This window comes from Pezoporus occidentalis, unplaced genomic scaffold (genome assembly GCF_034315485.1).
Source record: "Pezoporus occidentalis ecotype Australia unplaced genomic scaffold, CSIRO_AGI_Poc_V1 ctg78, whole genome shotgun sequence".
NCBI classification, from domain to species: domain Eukaryota; kingdom Metazoa; phylum Chordata; class Aves; order Psittaciformes; family Psittacidae; genus Pezoporus; species Pezoporus occidentalis.
In genome coordinates, this window is record NW_026916137.1 from 2,415,500 (window position 1) to 2,437,100 (window position 21,601).

General features: G+C 43.2%; 1 protein-coding gene across 1 annotated transcript in view; it reads right to left on the reverse strand.

Moving 5' to 3' along the window:
* Positions 1-722: 722 nt before the first annotated feature.
* MYH9 (myosin heavy chain 9) overlaps positions 723-21,601 on the reverse strand; it is a 73,845-nt gene continuing 52,966 nt past the window's right edge. The window contains exons 16-41 of the mRNA XM_062602626.1: positions 20,059-20,252; positions 19,622-19,743; positions 19,179-19,248; positions 18,075-18,235; positions 17,209-17,317; positions 16,044-16,175; positions 15,204-15,410; positions 14,569-14,706; positions 13,954-14,077; positions 12,920-13,091; positions 12,144-12,356; positions 11,560-11,704; positions 10,834-11,040; positions 9,753-9,857; positions 9,080-9,232; positions 8,478-8,726; positions 7,796-8,008; positions 6,833-7,045; positions 6,319-6,480; positions 5,510-5,638; positions 5,077-5,165; positions 4,750-4,873; positions 3,373-3,581; positions 2,873-2,981; positions 2,388-2,560; positions 723-2,241 (exon numbers count right to left, since the gene is read on the reverse strand). Of these exons, the coding sequence (XP_062458610.1) occupies positions 2,124-2,241; positions 2,388-2,560; positions 2,873-2,981; positions 3,373-3,581; positions 4,750-4,873; positions 5,077-5,165; positions 5,510-5,638; positions 6,319-6,480; positions 6,833-7,045; positions 7,796-8,008; positions 8,478-8,726; positions 9,080-9,232; positions 9,753-9,857; positions 10,834-11,040; positions 11,560-11,704; positions 12,144-12,356; positions 12,920-13,091; positions 13,954-14,077; positions 14,569-14,706; positions 15,204-15,410; positions 16,044-16,175; positions 17,209-17,317; positions 18,075-18,235; positions 19,179-19,248; positions 19,622-19,743; positions 20,059-20,252 (4,040 nt within the window). The 3' untranslated portion in view covers positions 723-2,123. The remainder of the gene's footprint in view (positions 2,242-2,387; positions 2,561-2,872; positions 2,982-3,372; positions 3,582-4,749; positions 4,874-5,076; positions 5,166-5,509; positions 5,639-6,318; positions 6,481-6,832; positions 7,046-7,795; positions 8,009-8,477; positions 8,727-9,079; positions 9,233-9,752; positions 9,858-10,833; positions 11,041-11,559; positions 11,705-12,143; positions 12,357-12,919; positions 13,092-13,953; positions 14,078-14,568; positions 14,707-15,203; positions 15,411-16,043; positions 16,176-17,208; positions 17,318-18,074; positions 18,236-19,178; positions 19,249-19,621; positions 19,744-20,058; positions 20,253-21,601) is intronic.

The following is a 21,601-nucleotide window of genomic DNA, read 5'->3' on the forward strand; positions in this document are numbered from 1 at the left end:
CCACAAGTGCACCTCCATCCTCCATTAACCCCATCCAGGCCCACACAGGCTGCAGCCTGTGTAACACACCACCAGGCCTTGCTCATGCAACTACACACAAATCCTTGTGCCTCCTCCTCCCACACACCCCCACCCGCCTTTTATGCTGTAGCTTCTACCAATGCTGACGTTTCTTAACAGGAAGACTTTCCCCCCTCCAAACATGTGTTCAGACAGAAATCCCACCCTTCTGGAGCGGGAAACATGTGCTCCCCCAAGGATGTGCTGAGTGTGAGCTGAGTCCCCCCTGCCCACCATTTGCCAGCCAAAGGGATGAGGGTAATTACCAGGTGCTGGTGTCACAGGTCCACACACCTCTTGTGTTGGCAGCCTCAAAGCTGAATTCTAGACATCTGTCACCTCCTCCGCTGACCCAAGCTTCCAGTGACTCCAGAGATGGGAAATACAAGAAAAGCAGAGAGTTTGTTTGCTCAGTTGTTAGTCCCGGTTAGTCAGGCATACCACCTTCAGTCCCAGAACAGAACTAGCTCAGCTCACAACCTCGTGTTTGAGCAGGTGGCTCCCTAAGACCACACAAACAAGGTGTGTTATCATCCTCCAAAACCCTTGGTGCTGCCCCGCTGATAGCCCAGGGGTACCTCAACACCTGATCTCAGCACCGCTGACAGGACAGGCTGATGCTCTGATGCCGAGAGATGGAACGGCAACACACGCACACGGACTGCAGCACATGGATAATCTTTATTGGTAACATCAGTGGAGCACCAGTAAACCATTACTGACTGTAGTGGTGACACGCAGCTGAGGCACATGCTAAGGCACTTTTATTATATAAAAACAAAAAAAATCTAAAGTTCTTTTTGTGACAGCAACTGGGACACGAGGCTCCTGCACTGAGAGCGCTTCAGGCATACAGTATGGTGCTTCATATGGAATTCTTTTTACTTTGCTCGTAAGTAGGTCTAACCGCAGCATATACAATATGGTTAAGAATACAGGTAAATCCAGCAACCAGTGTACGGTGTAGAAAAGTAAAGACTATCTATATATAACCATGGTCCCAAGAGAAAGGCAGTGATAAAGACCTTTATTTTTTTTTCTTAATTACTTATTACAAGAGATACAAAGGCCTTACATATATCTGTGCAGATTAAAGGGTTTTTAATATACTCTTAGTCAACGGTGTACAATAACTAATCCCAACCCCTGGTTACAGAGCAGGTGCGAGAGGCTTGGACATGTCAATAAAAGAGGGATTTCCCTCCCCTCATCCCCACCCTCTGCCCACTACCCTATTAAATTCCCCTAGATTCTGTCTATTACCATTAAATATACTTGGTCCCCCAGAGATTCTCAGACAAGCCCAAGGACACTGTTCTGCTTCCCCAGCCTGTCATTAACTACTGGTCCACGCTACCTTAGATGAAACCGCTCAGAGGCAGACACTAACAGGACATCATTGCACTTCAGAGATCTGTCCAGACAGTAAAAATAAGAGGAAAAAGAAAAAAGACAACTTTGGCAAGTCCTCCAAATAACTGGTCCCGAGAGGAGCTTCCCTCTTCACCCCTCCCTGGAAACGTGTGAAAGCAGAAAGGGCAAATTGCCATGGCCAAAGCACACCGTTTTTCCTGAAACTGCTCCCAAACCATGTGGGTGGGCAGAGTAAAAGAGGCAGAAGTCTGAGGTCACTGAACATGATTGCCGAAAGCAAACAAAGAGGGAGGGGAAAGAATACAGGAAGGGGCTTCCCTGCAGCTAGAATTGAAGACAAAAGGAGATTTACAGCAAAAATAATCTTTCCCTAACCCCACTCCCTCCAAACCGTGTACGGATTCACCAGCAGACATGGCACGGACAGTTCTACAGGCCTTTGTGATGGCCAAACTGCTGGTCAGATTTCAGAGACCCAACTCTTTGGCATTAAATACAAGAGGATTAGGAAACTGGAAAGAGAAGGAAATGAGGAACACAGATGCCCCATGGCTCCAGATACACAGAGCTGGGCTTGCTCTGCAGATCCCCAGCCATTTTAGGAGGGCAGGGTTTGCTGAAAGTCCAGTGGAAGAGGGGAGGGTGGATGGGTCACTCCATCACGTGTAACCTGGGTCAAATGGGAAGACTTATTCAGTAGCTTTGGTATCACCAGCCTCTGCCTTGCCGTCCACTTCCTCATCGGAGCACTCTCCTGTACCCTTCCTGACAATTCGACGTGTCACGACAAACGGCAGGTCCCCACGCCTAGGGAAAGACAGACAGCACGTTAGCAACATGAGATTCCACTGACCTCACCAGACAGGGCAGGCTCTGCAAAGAGGTAAGCAAGTACCTGGCCATGCTGTTTGCAGTGGGCAATTACAGCAATGACCTAGAATGCTCCACCTTACCTGAGTTTGCTCTTCAGGGAGCTGACTTCTCTATTCATAGCATCAGCTGTTTCAGTGGCATCCTCCAGCTCACGCTGGAGCTTCCTACGGGACGCATTGGCTCGCTGGGCCTCCTCTTCTGCTTCCTCAAGCTGGCGTTTCAGCTGCTTCAAGCGCATGTTTGCCTTATCCGCCTGAGCATATGTGGGGAAGAGAGAAATACAAATCAATGTTTCCCAGAGCTGCAGCAGTTAGTAGTGAGAGCAGCAAAAAGCAGTTTTCAAAGCCCCCTCTTTGCTTTCTGAAAGGAACTGCCTAAGACTTGACAGCTCCAAGCTTTTCTTCCTTAAAAGCATTTACATCTGTGTCACCTTGTAATTATCACAGTGAGGAAAAAGAAAAGTCTGTAGGAAGGTTAATGCCCTCTTAATGCAGCCAATGCTTTGGCCATAGGAGGAGAGTCCTCCCACCACAAGGCTCACCAGTGCTGCAGTAACCATACACACCTGATCTTTGAATTGCTCAGCATTGCGCCTCTCATCATCCACCTGCAGCAAGATGTCTTTCAGCTTCTTCTCAGCACGACGCACTTGCTTGCTGGCAGCCTGGCGCTCCCTATACAGAAACACAGTGATGCTCAGACAAAAGCTCCTCTCCCGTTCTCCCCAGCAAGATGACACGACTTGGGCAAGTTAGAAACAAGGAAGATAGAAAAACTGCTCATAACCTAGGGGAAAAAAAGGGGATGGCAGGCCATATTTCCCAGAAATAACAAAAAGGCAACGATGTCACACAGACAGGATACTTTGTGAAGCTACAAAAGGGCAGCAAGTGTATCACAGCTGCAGTTTTAGGAGTGGTTAAGTCTGGAAGGAGCTAGAAGTCTCTACAGTGAAAAACAAGGAAGGTTTGCCAAGATCATGCTTCCATACTACCCACTACACCTAGAATAAAACCTTCACTAAGACAAATCGGAATTTAAAACAGAGTTTCTACTAGGACATACTTTGTCTCCATGTCCAACTGCTCTTCGAGCTGTGCTATCTTTGCTTCCAAGGCCGTGATGGTAGCCTTGTACTTGGACTTTACTGCACTCTCCATCTCCTGCAGTTTAAGCTTAAGCTCCTTAAGCTGGCGCTCCATCTGCTGGCGAGCGTTCTCATTCTTCTGTGCGTTGCTACGCTCAGCATTCAGGTCGGCATTCATCTGATCAATCTGCAAAGAGAAGAAGTTCTGAGCACATCCAGCGCTCCAGCCTGAAAGGCTGATTTACTTCCCAGGCACATGCTGACAGCAAAGAAAAAGGACTCTCAGGGTAAGCTGAATACCTGGAATAACTATGATGCAGAGGGAGCTCTCCGTAGGCAGGGCACTTCTCAAAATATCTTAGTTTACCCAGATTTTCAAAGGAATTCCTTGAATAACAGGTTTATCAGCCTCCTCTTAGGGCTAAACTTGCCAATCACACACAATGCTCTCAGTAGCAAAAGCCATGGTTTGGCATGTAACACAGTAGTTATCAGTCTTAGTGAATTACAAAAATCCTGAGGCAAATAGATCCAATACATGTGCTTTACTAATTTATCATTTATTTGCTGCCTGTCTACTCCCTCTGTCTACTACAAAGAAGCAGCTTAAAAATACTGACTTTTGAAGGGGAAAGGGCAAGAACTCGGTCCACTTCCAAGCCAGAGAGGGCTCTGGCTGACAGTCAACCAACTCGAGAACTATGCTCTCATCCACCAGAGTGAACAAGCCGTTTGGAAAACCATCAGCCTAGCTCCTTGGCTCTGGAATGCTGAGAAAACAACATGCTCAACCCTCAAAGTTGGGCAGACAAAATATGGCAGAGAACAGGCAGATCACAATCCTGGTTTCTATAGCGGCCTAACAAATTCCATATGGTTAGTCCATCAGAAGCAGCACAGAACTGGCAGAAAAGTCATTTTTCAAGCACATTGTGGCACTGTTCAGCACGCCAAGTTGGAGTAGCAGCATGGTACGGATCATCTTTCTCATAATCTCTTAATACAGAAAAAAAGGGACTAGGAGGTTTGGGGTATTTTTGTGGTGGTTGTTTTGGGGTTTTTTGGTTGGTTACTGGGGTTTGGTGGTGGTGGTTTTCCTTAGGGTTTTGTTTTAAATAAACTTGATTGTTGCAGCTACCTAATGATTTAAGTGTTCAAAACCAGTGAGCTAACATCAGCTCTGACTGCCCAACCTATCTTCTGTACTGTGGTATTCAGGTGTTTGATCTTGCTCACATCTAGGGACTTCTGAGGGCCTATACACAAAGTGGCAGCTGGCATTAATCAGAGTGCAGTATGACAATTTACACAGACTAGAGAACCCCTACTGACACACATACAGCCTGGATAGATACCTGAAGGTTTGCCTTCTTGAGCCGGTCATTGATTATCTCTGTGTTGCCCTGTTCTTCTTCCAACTCCTCCTCCAGCTGAGCTATCCGGGCCTCCAAGCGTCTCTTTTCCTCCATGGCCAGTGCTCTATACAACACAGAATCATTAAAGCAGTGTTAGTGCTGTTAATGCCTTGGAGAAAATCCACCATTTCTCGTATCTTTAAATAAACTCAGTCTTTTGAGAGCAGAGGGGATACAGTGCATGCTGCAGATTATATAAAAATAACAGCCTGCAAAGTATTTTCTCAAACCAGCTCCTCCACCCTTAAAACAGGGAACATTACTCACCCTTTACCACTGTTGTTGGCAATCTCATCAGCCAGCTCATCCCTTTCTTGCTGGGCCTGGCGCTTGGCACGCTCAGCAGCTGCAAGCTCCTGGAATGAAAATGAGACGGTCAGTGATCCAACGGGAAGATACCAATTAATGCAGCATAGGAAAAAGTAGTTACTGGCAATGGGTGGTATGGTCTCCAGCTACATCCAGACTTAATTATAAGACATGGTCTGCTCCACACCCACCCCATGGCTTCCTTTCTTTTGCACTCTCCTATCACAGCTGTCAAGAGAGGGCCAAATTCTGCATTTTGAAGTGGACCTCCTATTTGAGCAGAGCGAAAAGTACAGGAGAAAGGAAATAACCACTGAAGCTTAGACTGCTATGCTTAGTTCTTGGCCAAAGAAAACCAACAAACCCTTTACTTGCATGCATATTCCATTACCTCCTGCAATTGGATCATCTCTGCTTCCATGCTCTTCAACTTCTTCTCATTTTCTTTGGCCTGGGCCAAGATCTCTTCTCTGGAAGTACGTGTGTCCTCCAGTTCCCGCATGTAATCCTTCATTTGTGCCTGAAAAAGGGAGAGCAAATGACGGATTTCAGAGCATCCACATTAACAGAGTGGGTTTGTTTGTCTTACAGGAAACATGAAGGGAAATGGAAACAGGGATTCATTAATCTTCAGCTACCAAAAAGGCTGCTGTAAAAACAAAAGGAATAATCCTTTTCCCATTTCACAAGTAACAAGGAGAAGGAGTAATGAAAGCAAACAGCACTGCTTAAATTGCAAGGGAAAAAAACCTGTCAGCTGTAGGGAGGGGGGAAGGCAGGGTACAGGAAGCTTTCTAGTGAAGCAATACAATGGATGGTCTAGGGCAGATTTGGAATTTTTCCTAAGAACAGATCAGACAAATGCCTGTAGGAATTACAAAAGCATAGGAGAACTGTGGTGGGGCAGGAGAAGGCATAAGTGATACTTAGGCCCCTCTAGCTTTGCAGCTCCATAATCCTTTCCGAAAACACTGACATGAAGCAAGCGCTACAGTGGACAGCTTGTCTCTCAGGGAATTAAACAGGCTGATCGGGGTTAGAAGGATATTTGAAATGCCAATAAAACTTTCCCTGTAAATTGCTACAAGGTTCTGCTGCTCTTGTGCCACTGATGCATGGCTCTCACAAGATGAAATCTTGTATCCCATTTCCCTGGGTAAGTGTTCTACAGTGACAGCTAAGACGGTTGCAGCATCTCACCTGCAGTTTGCGGAGCTGCTTGATGGCTTCTTCACGATTCTTGTTAGCAGTGTCTATATGGCTTTCCAAATCCTTCAGGTCCATCTCTAGCTTCTTCCTGGCAGCCACAGCAATGGAGCGCTGTTTCCGTTCATCTTCCAATTCCACCTCCATCTCCCGCACCTGTAGAAAGAAATACAGGCATCAGCATTTCAGCTCCTTGATTTCCTAATGGCCAGTTTTCATATCCCCCTTTCAAACTGTACATAAGGGCAAGCATGTGACTCGTTCTCCTTCCTGGCAGGGGGATGGGGTTAACATTCCTCACTAATAAAGCCACACAGGTTCCTTTAATAGACAAAGGCTGTTTGAGCAATCATGCACACAAGGGGTGAAGTGTCTCACAGCTCTGCAGTGCTGCCTGGACAGTTACCATTAACAAGAACCTGAGGTTTGATGCTGTCTGTCTAACCATCTTTGGACACAAGTGTCTTTGGGCATGGAACACTTTCAGGATTTACAGAGCAATTCTTACTTGTCTAATCAGCTGTTTCTTCTTCTCTTCATTCTGTTCATCACGTCCCTGGAGGTCCCGGTCAAACTGTGCCTTCATGGCCTGTTGGTTCACTTCTAGCCGCAGTTTGGCATCCTCTGTGGCCTGCAGTTCATCTTCCAGCTCTTCCAGCTGTGTCTTCATCTCCTCCACCTGCTGCTCCAGGGCTCGCTTAGCCTTCTCCAGCTCATGGACCTACAGCACAGTACCACACGGGAGGTTTCCTCAGAGAGAGTCAGACAATTTCACCTATCCTAAGTGCAAAAAAGGCTAAGAACAGCCATTCACATAAGGCAGAAACAAGAATGATGCATGTGTCCCTTGTAGTAGGGCAGAGGTATCCCTCAAAGTCAGCTGCTCGCATACCTGCAAGCTGCCAGTCGAAATTACAACTACCTATTAGTTCTGGTCATGCATGTGTGGTGGGGAGAAAGAAAAAAGCATTTGTTAGCCCAGTCCTGACCTACTGCAGACCTACATCTACTGCAGTCTCCTACTGCTGGAGACTTCTGGCGCTGACAGAATTCAGGAAAACATTTTCTGGCCTCTAATTCTTTTCTTTTTATTTTTTAATTTATTTTCCTTTCTGCTTATCATAAACTTTTTTTTTGTTTTGAAATACTGGGTTTACTGTCTTCCATTGCCTGGGTAATCTCTGTATTTTACAAATCAGACTCTTATCCTATCTTCATTTCTGCCACAACAGTTAATTAACAGCAGTTCAGTTTCCCACTACCTCAGTTTTCAACTACTTTGGGTCATTTCCAGATTCTTGCAATCCATCTTTCACACTTACTAATGCAATACAAACATTCACAAACTCACAATGTGTCCAGTATTCTTTACTACATTCATCTGTGCTAACACTAACATAAGGTTTTTGCAGTATTAAACAGTATCACCTGTGTGATATTTCCTGGCCAGACATTTTAACTTCATACTTACACTTTTCCCGACATCATCCTTTGAACTCATCAGATCTTCCATCTCTGCACGGAACTGCTTATTGATTCGTTCCAGCTCATCTTTCTGCTCTATGGCTTCTTCCAGGGCTCTGGCCAGGGAGAGGGCCTTAGTCTCCTTCTCACGGGCTTCTGCCTCAGCACGGTCCCGTTCTTCTGCATACTTGGCAGAGATGCTCTTCTCCTCTGCCAACAGCTACAAGAGCACAGTATCAGTATTCTGAGAAATGAATGACAATTTTCGAACAAGGTAAACATGCACCTTTTCAGTAGTGTCTTAACAGTACTCTGCCACAGAAAGCAGGAACCAGCTTCCAAGAATGAAGCATGCCATCCCACCTTTTGTAACTGTGCTGATCCCAAATGGACAAACTTTCAATTCCCTAGGCCTCAAACCAAGTATTTCCAGCTCTCTCTCAATGATCTGCAAACAAGGTTTCAAACTTGATCTTGATATAAAAGCTATGCCTTTGGGAAAGAAACATCACTAAACTTCCTCTGCAAGCAACAGAATTAATTCTATGAAAGCTTATTTCTCCACTCTATATGCTATGCCTTAGCTTGGAAATAAATATGCATTCTCCAAGCAGCATTGCTTAGGTATTCTTAAAGCACAGCTGTTCAATAAGATGCACCTACTGAATGCCCAGTGACTGAAGTCATACCTGGTCAAACTTCTTCTGCTTCTTCTCAAGGTTGGAAACTATTTGCCGCTGATGATCCAGGTCCACAGCAAGGTCATCCAGCTCCTGCTGCAGGCGGGTCTTTGTTTTTTCCAGCTTGTCATACGCAGCTGTCTTCTCTTCATAACGCTGGCTCAAGCCCTCCAAGTCCTTCTGCAGCTTCTTCCTGGCTTCCTCTGCTGACTCAAGGCAGCCCAGACCATCATCCATCTTCTTCTTTGCATCTATTGCCTGGAAGCCAGAAAAGATCTCACATGAAGCCATACCACAGACAATGCTGTATGTAGTTTACTGGCATCAGAAGTTGAGCCTGCTCCGTTTTGAAGGTCCCACTCCCCCCCTCAACTAATACCTGACTGAATTCCTAAAGCAATTGTTGGATACAAATCTACAAGTAATTTGTAGGATTATCATCAGAGACCTCTTCATTTCCTCTCTTGCCCAAATCAGCAGGATCACCTTTCCCCAGGAAAGGTTCTGTTACTTAAAGTTGATTCTCCATTTAGATTTTACTTCCCTATAGACAAGATTGCACTTAAGCTTTCTTTCAAAAGACATTGGTTTATAGGATGCAGACTCTGTACCTGTTGCTGAAGCACAGCAATCTGTTTCTCCAGGTTTCTTTTAGCTTCCTCTTCTTCTTCCAGTTGCTCTTTGAAACTGTTCTTCTCATCCTCCATTTGCTTCAGCTTAGTGCTGAGGCTCAGTTTTAGGCGAGTCTCCTCCTGCAGCAGCTCCTAGGAAGCAAACACCCCAGTGGAATTCAGCACCGCTCCTTGGCCTTAAAGGCTCACAATGCTCACCCACTCTCTCCAGAATGAGTACTTTTGAAGTTGATTTTAAGTATGCAACTTATTTCACAGATAACACAACCAAAGACAGAATTTAAATAATTGTCTTCCAGCAAGTCCACGCAGAAACAAAATACTCTGAATGGTCCTATTCCCTCATACACTCTAATAATTAAAGTACATTAGTTCACCTCACAAGCCACCCACAGTCTTTTCTTGAGTCTTTTGAGCACTCAAACCATTAACCCTTCCCAGACTGTATTCTGCTACATGGCTTTCTCATATTCAGGTATCAAAGAAAAGGACAACAGGCTAAAATGATATAGCATGGCTAAAACCAAACTTAAGTAGATTTGAAAGACAGTGGTCATTTACCTACTTCAGGCACCAGCATCATCTTACTTTTGCAAATTGTAAGACATTTGGCTGCACTACACAGAGATGCCTTGGTTTCCAAAGCTCTCACCTGTGTATCCTGAAGCTGTGATTCCAAAGCAGAGAAGTCCTTTGCTAATTTGGCTGATTTGCTGTCAGACTGGTTCAAGAGACCTGTGACATTGTCCAACTCGACCTGAAGGAGAGATCAGAGTATAAGTTAGTGAATACATCTGCAAAAACAAAGCCAGGAACAGGTGAGCAGCTACAGGACGCAGAACTGAAAACTCAGGCACCTCATAACAGTAAGGCATGCATATATTCTCTCAGGGAAATGAATGCATCGTTTCCAGACTCCCAGGAATGAAATATGAGAAGCTGAAAAAAGATTTTTACATGGGATCCCTTCTGTAGCAAAAGCCTTCTGGTTCTGGGTGATTTGGGCTTTTTAAGGCCTATATAAGACTTTAGACAGCCTGGCAAGAATTTTAAAAGCTTTCATTAAACTAACTCCCTCTTTTATACTCTCTGCTTCAGGACTGTATCTAGAGTCTCAAAATTACATTTGCACATTCTAGAAGATAGCGCACACACCGGCAATGCTCAACTTTTAATAACAGCCCTCCAAAAATGAGAAGGCAGAAGACAATGCTCTGTGTGACTCAAAGCGGTTTGCTGTTCACTTGAAGACAGGAGGAGAAACCCTAAATTTCCACATCAGCCTTGAGCCACACCTCATCACCATCAACTGCATTACAAAGCTTCAAGAAGCTGTCTTCCAAATGAGTTATACAATTGCTGGTCTGTTTATGCCGGTCTACATCCACAAGCAGCTGAATGTTTGCACAACTGGAAACCGTACTGTACAAACCGCTGCATGCTGAAGGGAAGCAGACATGCTGATACTTTAAGGCTTACAAAACTCAAATGGCAACTAGTTACTTCAGCTTCTCAGAGCTGGTAAGCAGCATCAATCCAAAAGTCCTGCCCTGGCAATGAGTTAAATAGCTTGCATAGCCCCTGGGAAGCAAACTATGGATTTCCTTTTTGTAGGAACTTTATCCTCAGCAGGAACAAGATTTTTGAACTAGCTGTGGGGAGCCACAACCCTACAATGCTTTCAGTCTAACCCTGGGCTCTATCAGAAGCTAAGGAAAACCCATGCCACTCACCTGCAATTTGTTAACCCTCTCAACCAGTTCAGTCTTCACTCTTTCGCCTTCCGTGAATTTCACCTGGAGTTCTTGGAGCTGAGCATCTACTTTTTTCCGCTTGTGCTCAGCATCCCCTTTGCCCTGCAGAAGGGCCTTCACCTCATTGGCCAGTTCAGTCCTCTCACTTTCCAGAGCCTGTTTTGCTTTTTCCAGATTTGCTTTCACCTGAAGAGGGAAAAAACACAGCAAAACCTCTCAGACTTTAGATATGGCAGGATCCTCCCACCAAGTACTTTTTCCCCTCTCCCCCGCCCGCCCCCGCAACAAGCAAGCTAATGTTTCGTGTTTAGCAGCTAAATTCTAGGCTCTTACTCAGAAAAAACAGTTTAAGCAGCCTGTCCCTGATAAGCAGGAGACAATCTAACAAGCAGAGAAGACAACACAGGAGATAGTTTTCCATCATCAGATTCCAAATTAAGGCTGTACAAGTCAACAAGTGCAAGCTGTCAAAAGAACATCTTGGTTAAGCAGTATAACATGCCTGATTGGAACAAAGAATGAATGCAACTATTCAAAACAGCTTCATAGTGAAAAATAATCTACCAAGGGAAGAAGAGCACACATATCAGATGCCTAGTATCACAAACACTTTATGTTCTTCTGCAGTTTTAAGACATGGTCATAGAGCAGCTGTCCTTTCAGGGAGATTGACTGCTTTGGTCTTGTGTTTTCTAGTCCACATACCCGTTTGGTTTGTTCTAACTGCTCTGCCAGCTCTTCAATAGCTTGTGAATGTTTCTGCCTCATCTCTTGGATTTGAGCCTCATGTGTCTTTGCCTCATCTTCAAGGGTCTTCTTCAAAACTGTTACTTCTTGTTCTCTCTTTGACCTACAAAATTCACAAATTCCATTACTGAGAAAATCAAACAGAAGTGTATATCCACCAAAGCATGGCTAATGCAGAAAAATGCCAACGTCTGTTTAGCCCTACAAGCTACAAAGACACTTTTCAAAGTTAGAGCTTAGCAATGCACTGTTCTTAAGCAGAAGCTGGCAGCATTACTTTCAGCCTAAGTAGTAATAGCATGAAAGAATGAATGTTTCAGGTCTATTGCTAACACTGTGGTTAGGGAGCAAATTAACATTCTTACATCAGGTGAGGTAAATGCAGCTTTGCGTACAGCTTGCACACTACCTCCTTCTATAGCTACTGAGGCTGCTAACCAAACTACTCCAATAAAGGCAAAGACTTGCTTTGGTAAGAGACTGGATGCTCCAGCATTTATTAAAAAAAGTCAAAAAAGACAACAGCTACATCGTGGAGTTACCTGAGCTCTTGCTGAGCAGCTGTAGAATCTAGCGTGTCTTCTAGCTCCGTTTTCAATGCTTCCAGCTCTTCTCCCAGATCCCGCTTCTGTTTTTCAGCTTTGTTCCTGAATGCTCTCTCTGACTCCAGATCTTCCTGCAGCTCAGTGATCTGGGATTCAAGTTCCCTGATCTTTTTCAGGGCCATGTTCTTCTGAGCTGCCTCTTCTTCCACCCTGTGTTCAACATAGGGTTCTGGTCAGAGCCAGATTTAAACTGTAGGTAAATTAAAATCACCTAACCTATTAAGAATAATCAATAAAGAAAGCTGCCACAGGCCAGCTCTACAATATTACATTCAAACTTTGATGCATGTGTCACTACAGATTCTATTTCCCAATATCTGAGAGAGCACAATCACTTACCTTAAAGAAGGGGACACAGAGAGACAACAGAAGAAAGCAGAAAGGAAAGCACTGTTTTGCACTGGAAACTGGACACTTTACTGAACAGATGAATATAGCAACTACCAGTGAGAGAGTCTGTTGCCACTACTTTTTAACCCCCTCTGAAATCTTACAGCTCCAATTAAACATTAAAGTCATAGCCGTGCTCTGCACAGAGAATGTGGCAGTGAGCAGCAGCCAAAGAACTCCGATGCTGAGAACATGGATCCTAACAGTCCAGGGGCTGAAATGCAACTACCACAGATTATGTTTAGTTCCTATTCCAGAGGGAGACAAGACAAGAAATACTTCTCAACTTGGTGGACCCTGAACCCTGCAGGTCAGGTTCTCACCTAGCTAAGGCTGCCTGCAGCTCCTCTTCTTTCTTGGCCAGCTGCATTTTGAGTTCTGCAATCTGAGCCTGCAGCTCAGCAATCTGGTCATGCAGATCACTGGAGTCCCCTTCAAGCTTTCGACGAGTCTTTTCCAATTCTTGCCTTTGCTTTTCCTCACGTCGCAGACGTTCTGAAGAAGATGGGGACACATTAAGTTTTGCAGATGATACATACCCAAAGAATGTTGTATGAGCAGAGAAAGTAAAGTCATTTAATCAATAGTTTCTTTCCTAATAATACAACTGTCCTGACTATAGCTGGAGTGCATTATTTTGTCAGGACCTACACATGCAACTGCCCCCATATTCTGCCCTCAAAATATACCTGCATGACCTCCCCTCACCTTACAGCCAAACCCTCTTGCCCTCTTTTTCTATACTAAACAATGCCAGCAGAATGCTAGTCTCTCCCAACACCCACACCACACAGGCATAAGCACTCATTAAGTGACACTGACCACAAGGTCTGCTCTGCCTTTACAGAAACTAAACAGGCTGGCTCCTGCTGTGTTAACCTGGGAGGTCTCCAGATGAAGTAACTCTAGCTTCAACTCTGAAAAGCTCGTGCAAACAGGATATCAGAAACAGCACTAACCCTGACAGATTGATGCTGCTGCTGGAAGTAAAAAAGTGGTTACACTTCCACAGCAGGAAAAGAAAGAGAACCAGCCTCTCTTCTCCATTGGCCTGCTGCTTTAGAGAGGATTTTTATTTAGATCAAGGGCTCAGCTGACAAGGCACATAACCTTCAGCCAGTCACTGAACAGCTCCACCAAACCAATCAATAGCATACACACTATAGAGTAACTTTTAACCCCTCAGAACCTGGGGAGGACTAAAACTCCAGAAATCAAAATCAAGTTCAACAAATTTTAACAAGAAACCACCTAAAATTAAGAAGTAAACAGGCAAGTTCGGTGCAGAATCTGCCTTAAAAACAAACAAACAAAAAACACCCCCACACAAAATAGTCCTGAACAAAACCAAAATCACCTTCAAGGTCTGTGATCATGGCCTCATGTTTATTCTTGAGTTTGGCTAAGCTCTTAGATTTCTCCTCTTCCTCTGTCAGGTTCGTTGTAAATTCAGACATCCTGTCTTCCAACAGTTTCTTTTCCTGCAGAATAGAGAAGACAGTGTCAAAGCAGTTGCTGCAATTACAGGACATTTTTCCACAATTGACTGTGCTTAAATATGTCAATGTCATGAGTGCCTACTACTCCTGTAAGGAACTTGGAACAAAAGAAATCCTTTCAGGATTACAGATAGCATTCAAATCAATGGCTACTTAAAAATTTGTATTGGAAGCCTTTTCAAATCTGAAAGGGAAGTCTAATCATGGAATAACTCGATATTGTTTGGCATAATGATGTATCAGAAAACTTTTGTTCATGGATCGTTATTCAGTCAAGGCTATTTAAATATCATATACTACTGACTTGTAAAGAATATAGGCAGGCAGTTAATTTCAGGTCACAGCTGTCACAGACATGACTGAACTCATTTGAACATTTCCCCACAATATGGGAAAGGTCAGCCTTTGGTGGGTAGCTCCACAAGAAACACCCATACGTCTTCGGCCTGTGTAAGAAGCTTCAGGAATCTTACCTTAGCCAATTTGAGATTCTGATCTTCCAGAACCATCACATCTTCTTCCAGTTTCTTCAATTTGGCCTCTGTGGTCACTTTTTCCAGCTGCAACTTCTGCCTGGCGCTTTCCTCTTCTTCAAGCTGTTCCTCCAGTTCCTTTACAACATCCACAGAAAAGCAAGGCATCTGTCAGTGCTCCTAACCAACCAATGTAATAGCACAGTAGCAATCCTAGAACTTGGAAGTTTTCTTTACCCTTCTTCTAGGTATTAAGGTACCTCAAGGTACTTTCCAGAATTAACATCTGTTGTGGCTTGATGCAACATATCCTGTCCTAAAAAACAACTTTTCTAGCAAAACAAATAATACTTTTTTGCAAAGAAGAATGCACCATTCTAAAACACCTTGCTTAAGCTTACTTGTCTATTTGACAAGTGGCCACCATCTTCAAGAATGGAAAAGCTCATTCCAGATGACTGGCTGAACGCCTCAGACTCAGGACCAGAATCACTATGTTCTATTCCACAGGTAGATTTTTCTATGCTTTATTTTATATTCTCTCTCTCCTGTTTCCCTCCAAGCTGAAACAACAGAACAGCTCTGACCCTTACTATACTCTTTACTGACAAGAGTCAGTATTCCTAAGGCATTACCTGGATATTCTGTTGCATTTTCTTCTTTTCAGCCTGCAGATGTTGACACCGTTCTTCCTCTTCCTCCACTCTTGCTTCCAGGTCATGACATATCTCCTCCAGTTCTTGTTTCTTGGCTGTCAGGCGGGCTCTTATCTCCTCAGCTTCAGCACAGAGTTCAGTTTCTGCTTGCAATTGTTCCTGCAGCTGCATCTTCTCTGCCATTAGCTACATCAGACACAAAGCCAGAAATGAGACAAGCGCCAATTTACCAAAGCACTTAGCAATGTGTGTTATGTGCTCCTGTGTTCCACAGTTAGTCTTAATCATTGCAGCAGTCTCCTGCTGCTAATCAAAAACTAAATATCAAAACACAGTTTAAGTGTTTGTTCTCCTTTACAAATGAGAACACTGCAACCACATATTATATCAGCCTTAATAAACTTCTCAAGACCATATTCATTTGAAAAAAGGAGATTGTCTAGTTTTCCCCTGCAAAAGTAACACAAATAATTATCAGCCCAGAACAACAGTCCTGCTGCCACCTTCTGTGTTCCAAATGAAAACGATTCCATTAACAGTGAGACTGAATTCAACTAGCTTGCTATAATACCCAGCCAAAGAAGACTTAACGTAATGGCTATAGAAGGGCAATAAGTGGTCACTACACAAAATGACCTGCTAGAGAAACTGAGCTGGAAAGAAGGGCAAAGGAAATTGAACAAGATGGCAGCCAAGTCATATATTTCAACAAGCAGGAATCCTGCAGCTTGTCCATCAGACCAATAAAGCAAGGGGTGCTCTCAAGCAGTTGGCCAGGTAGAGGAGAATAACTTTTACACGTGAGATTTGCAAACTCACCTGGGCCTGAAAGGTCTCCATCTCACTCAGCCTATTTTCTGCAGCCAGCTGCTTCTCCTTGACCTTTATTAGCTCTTCTTCCTTGGCCATCATCTCCTCTTCCTGTCTGCTTACTTGCAGAAGGGGCTTCACCTAAAAGGGAAACCAAAGGAATGAGACATGTATAAGGAACAAGGAAAACATGAAGAAACACTCTTGTACTTGATAAGCACTGAATAAAACTTATGTAGAAAGTGTTATATACTCTGCCAATAACACAATTTCTGCCTGCCCAACTTTTTCTCCAGGATGGGATGCATCAGGAAAGGGTTAGGGCAATTCCAGGTCCTCAGGAGCTAAGTAGTAATAGCAGGAGAATAAAAAAGTTGCCATAGAGTGGGGAAATTCACAGGTGGGTCAATGTCACCTATTTGGACTTCTCTAAGGCCTTTGACATGGTCCCCCATAACATCCTTCTCCCTAAATTGGAGAGATATGAATTTAATAGATGGACTGTTCAGTGTATGAGGAATTGGCTGGATAGTTGCATCCAGAGGGTAGTGGTCAACAAATCAATGTCCAGATATAAATGGGTGCAAGTGATGTTACCTTAGAAGTCATTTCATAGGAAAGAGAAAAGTTTAAACTCTGTTCTCAACTCTCATTTAGCTGCAAAGTCTTATGTCTACAAAGCAAGAAATCCCATACGTTTAGAAAAAAGACCATCTCTTCATGTATTCATTGTCTTTATAAAGGTAAATTATATACAAGCCTAACAGCAAGATCAGACCTCAGTGATTTTCTTTTGCTTTTACAATGGAAAAACAGATGGCAAGCCGTTCCTGTATTATCGGGTTTTGTCTAGCTAAACTGACTAGCCATGGCGTAAGCAACTTTTTGAAGTGCCATACTACCAAAGCAAGTGAACCTCTTACTCTTCTTAGGCATAAAGCATCAAAAGATGACTTCTGCTTTTCCACAACATTATGTGGATATAGTCTTGAACTTGGTTTATGCAGATATACTGCATAGCTATAAAATATGCTACGATATTCTGTGCCTAAATGAATCAAGGTGTAGTTGCAAGCCAGCCCAACTGCAGAAAAGTGTTTTTTGGTTCTCTGGTTCAACCCCAGAAGCTGAAACTGAAACCAAATTGTCAAAATTGCAAAGGGAAAAATGTTACCTTGGTGAACAACCTCCACCACTGCCAGTTCCGCAGCTTCAAATAGGCAGCACAGTTTCTCTGAAGCACTTTCATGGCTGTCAACTGCTGCTGGCGCTTGGCAAAGGCTCTGCAAAGCAAGCGGAGGTTAGACAAAGGAACTTACAGCAGCATGCAGCTCTCTCCACCAAGCCCTTTCTTAGATGCTGCTACTTTTCTACTTTAGAAGGCTCCCTCCTAAAAAAAAGGAGCAAGACTTCCAGTGAACTTCCTCCATCAATTTTTTTTCTGCTCTGTTATGAGCACTTTTCCTTTCCTTTATCCAATTTCCTATTTATTAAAGTTTTTCCCTAATGTCTAATCCGAAAAGCCTCACTATTTTCACTTCAAAAATGGGAGATCTGAAACAGAGGTGTGTTCTGCCAATCTGGCAGACATTAGTTTTGTTTTTAGAACTGAATCATTTGCAGTCCTACTTAATATCTTAAGAGAAATCCTATACCTCCTGGATCAGTACTATACTAATACCTTTTCATTTTCACATTTGCAGTTTGCAGCACTGTCAAAAATTTTGCCTGCTGCACAGTATTCCTGTAGAGAGAAATAGACTTTATTGCTCTGGTAGTATGTGGGATAGCAACACATGGAGTTTCTTGCAGGTGCCAGAAGTCCAGCATTACAGAGACCAGAAAGCCCTAAAACACCACCATCTCTAATATACAACAAATAAATCATGGCTTTTCTGGCAAAAAAGAATATAATTTCTAGACAGATTCTTTTGAAGAAACACTTGTAACCGAGTGGGAGAAATATATGTTTCTATGTGTACTTTATGTACACATGTTTACATGCATTTATATATGCTCTTTACAAAAGATGATCCTTACTTTCTTGCCAAGTAGCCTCTGCAGCATGCTTGGAAGCCAATAATGACATCTGTGATCTTCAGGTCTCTCTCTTCTTCCAGATGAGCAAGGACTCCAGCTCTGAAGAACACTTTACTCTGTCCAATTCGGTAGAGGTTGGAATCCAGCTCCAATGCTTTGATCTAAAGTGAGAGAGGGAAGAATTCATGCCTTGCAAAGACTGCTTCATATGAAACATGACAAAACATATTTCTGTCTCATGGCTTTAAGATATCCCTTCCCTACAATAAGCACTCAGGCCAACCAAAGTTACTAGTTTCCAATACAGTTCTGCCCCAATTAGAGGAGTTAGATCTCAGCCAAGCACAGCATGAAACGGAGGTAACCAGAGAGAAAATATGACAGAAAGCATTGTTTAATACAACACCACATCAAGTATTCAGAACTATAAGGATGCTGTGAGGAACATATGCCTAGTCCAAAAAGCCCTTTCCTTTCTGAAAGTAAACACATATGTCGATCCTTCCTATTTATTTCTTCCCACTCCTAATCTTTATCAGAAAAACGCACTCCAACTGACTTCCTCATCCTTTAAAGGATTTGCTGTCAACACTTACACTAGTGTAAGGGGAATAAGGTACATCCCTTTAAGACAGAAAAAAGGGAATCAATTACAGCCAAATTCAATTCAGTCTCCCCTAGTCTTCAAGCTACAGAGCCAAAACTTTCCCTTAGAAGCAGGCAATTCTGAATAAACTAACTGGAGCCTTCACTGAAAGCATTTGTCATCAGCAGACCATTACCAAAAGTTTGTTGAAGCTCATACTTTAACCATGTGCTACAGATAACATTAATGCTTCTGAACATTTTGATTCCATGAATACTGCTGGCAACTCAAAGTGCATGCATCTGTGGAAAGATCCTCTTTGCCTAGGACTATCGAACTCCATGCTAGCCAAAAGCATCCATCTGTGAATCCAAGAGAAAGGTTTTTGTACCCTCAGACCAAATGTTTCACTTCAGAATTTTGGTCTGCAACTATAAGATGCATTTTTAACATGTACAACTCAGATTTCCAAACCACACCCCAAAATATATTCAAGTACAGTTTCTGGGGTGTCTTACCATCAGCACGCAAGCTTGCTTTCCATCCATGAATCCTTTTGGAATTGCATTTGGAGTTAGGATTTCATATCTGAAAAGGAGAAAGCATTAGACTACTCACACAAGTATATCTGAAAACAACAACAAACAAAACCTGAAAATCAGTAAAGCATTCCTATGCCATTTTGAATTTGACAATTTACAGTCTTACTAGAAGAAAAAAAATAGTATCTCTAGACAACAGAGTACAAAGCAGCAGTCTTGGATGGGCTCCCTCTGTGCCTCACCTTAACTACACGCTTACTAGAGAAGCCAAAGGTGGTTTGGGGAGGCTTTGTGCCAGGAAATACCAATGGCCAGATGTGTTGCCTTTGAAAAGAGCGGCAATCCTACCGCAATAAAATACTTCAATTTTTGCAATTTGCAAAGGTAAAGACTGCTTCAGACTCTCTTCTAGGCCTTACCTTTGTCTGAACTCCTGGAACACAACTCTGTTGGGGAAACCTTGACGACAAATACGGATTCCCTCCAGCACTCCATTACAGCGAAGCTGGTCAAGGACCAAGTGGGGATCTAGTTTTCCAGCCTAGTGACGAAAAGGCATATTTTATTAACACCACTAAGCTTGTACAAAAGGGGTTTATCCCTTGCCTCTTCCTCTTTTTTGGTAAAGCAGCCAGTTCTCCCTTTTCCAGTTAGAAGCATTCGAAAGCTTTTATGCCAGCTTAAAAAGAACCAAAAGATCAGTCTCCAAGATTTTGGGAAGTATACAGTTATTTAAGAGGACCTTAAAGAGATATTTTAAGGAAACAAAACTTTTTTTAACTCTCCTTCAAAACCTGACAAAAGATAGCAAACCCAGCTACATACGCCAGGAAGTTATTGTTGAAACTGTTTTTACCTTTTTTTCATGGTTGGGGATAATACAGCGGACGAAGTTAGGGTTCGTGTTCCTCAAGGTAGCCATCAGTTTAGCCAGTTGCTCCTTATAGAGCTGTCCCACTGTTCGGAACATACCCTTCCTGGTTTTAAAGGCCCCTGGCAGTGCTGTATCTGACATACCAGCTACCTGATCCAGCCCAACAATACGGTCAACTAAAGAGAGCACAAGAGGGAGAATTAAAATCCTGCCACAAGCAAAAGAAGCTTTGGAACATACATAGAACATCTGGGTAGAACAGGAAAAATGAAAGGAGCTGCAGGATCCTTTTTGCTTCATCTCTACACAGATGTTGACTCCTGTACAGATTTGTGCAGGGATAGGAGCAGGAAGGAAAAAAAAGGCAACAGCTCACTACAGGAAGTATGATGGAGTCAAACTTACTCCCAGACATATTCTACTGATGCTCTGGAAGAGCAATCTAGGAGTGAGTTTCAAAGGCTTCTTCTTGCTCAGGTTACAATGAAAAATAACAAACCAAGAGTTCTAGCTGTTGGCCCAGGAGAGTCTGTTAACTAGAGTCTACAGCTAGTTAACTCTGACCCAGAAGAGGCCACAGTTAGAGAGAAAGCCCAGCTTCACTCTTGCATTACAGGCAGAGCTGCCATGACTGGTGATCAGAAGAAGCAAGTCTACTTGTAAACTGAGCAAACATGGTAAAAGGCAAGACACAAACCAAACCTCAAGATACCACTGTCCGAGTTATTTCTGGAGTACAAGTATTCTATGACAGAGACATATACAATATCACTAGGAGAAAGTCAGAACTCCCTGCCCCAACAGTTTCTCCACTATGCCACAGTGACATCCAATCACTGATGAAGCTATCACCTTGATGGATGGACTCCACAGATCTTTTTTTCAATAGAAGCCAATTAAATCTGAGAGTAGCAGGGGCAAGAAGAAACTACATCATTACTTCTTCACATTGCTCTGCTACATGGAGGCAAAGGTACACCCAACCAACGAAAACCAACTGCAGCACTGTAAGTTTGCACACTCCTGGTCATCTTTATTAAGGGTTTTCAAGCTACTGCTTCACTTTATCTTTAGCGGCTGGCTGATGCCTAAACTCAGGCTCCCAATCCTCACTTCAGAAAATATATCAACTTGTGCTCAACTGGCTTCTGATTAAAAAAAGAAAAAACTGCTAAGAGAAACCCCTACAAAAGAAGACACGAGAAAGGATGCTCTGATTTATACCTAATATCAGTTCTAGAGCAGCTGTTAGAATAGGGTCAAGGTTGCCCTACCAGAAAAAGGAGGTTATGTTACTAGGTGACATCACAGAGAAATCCACAGAAGAATGTCCCATATTACAGCTGGAACAATCCTCTTAAAAATCTTGAGCCCTGCAGTCTACATCAAGATAGCAAAGAGGACAGTCACTTGCAACAGAAGATTCAGGTAAGAACAATAAATGAAAACTTATAAGCTGTGATTCGGCTGCCATTTCAAGTCCAAAAGGAGCCACACAAAGCAAAGGCCTTGTTAGGCACAACTT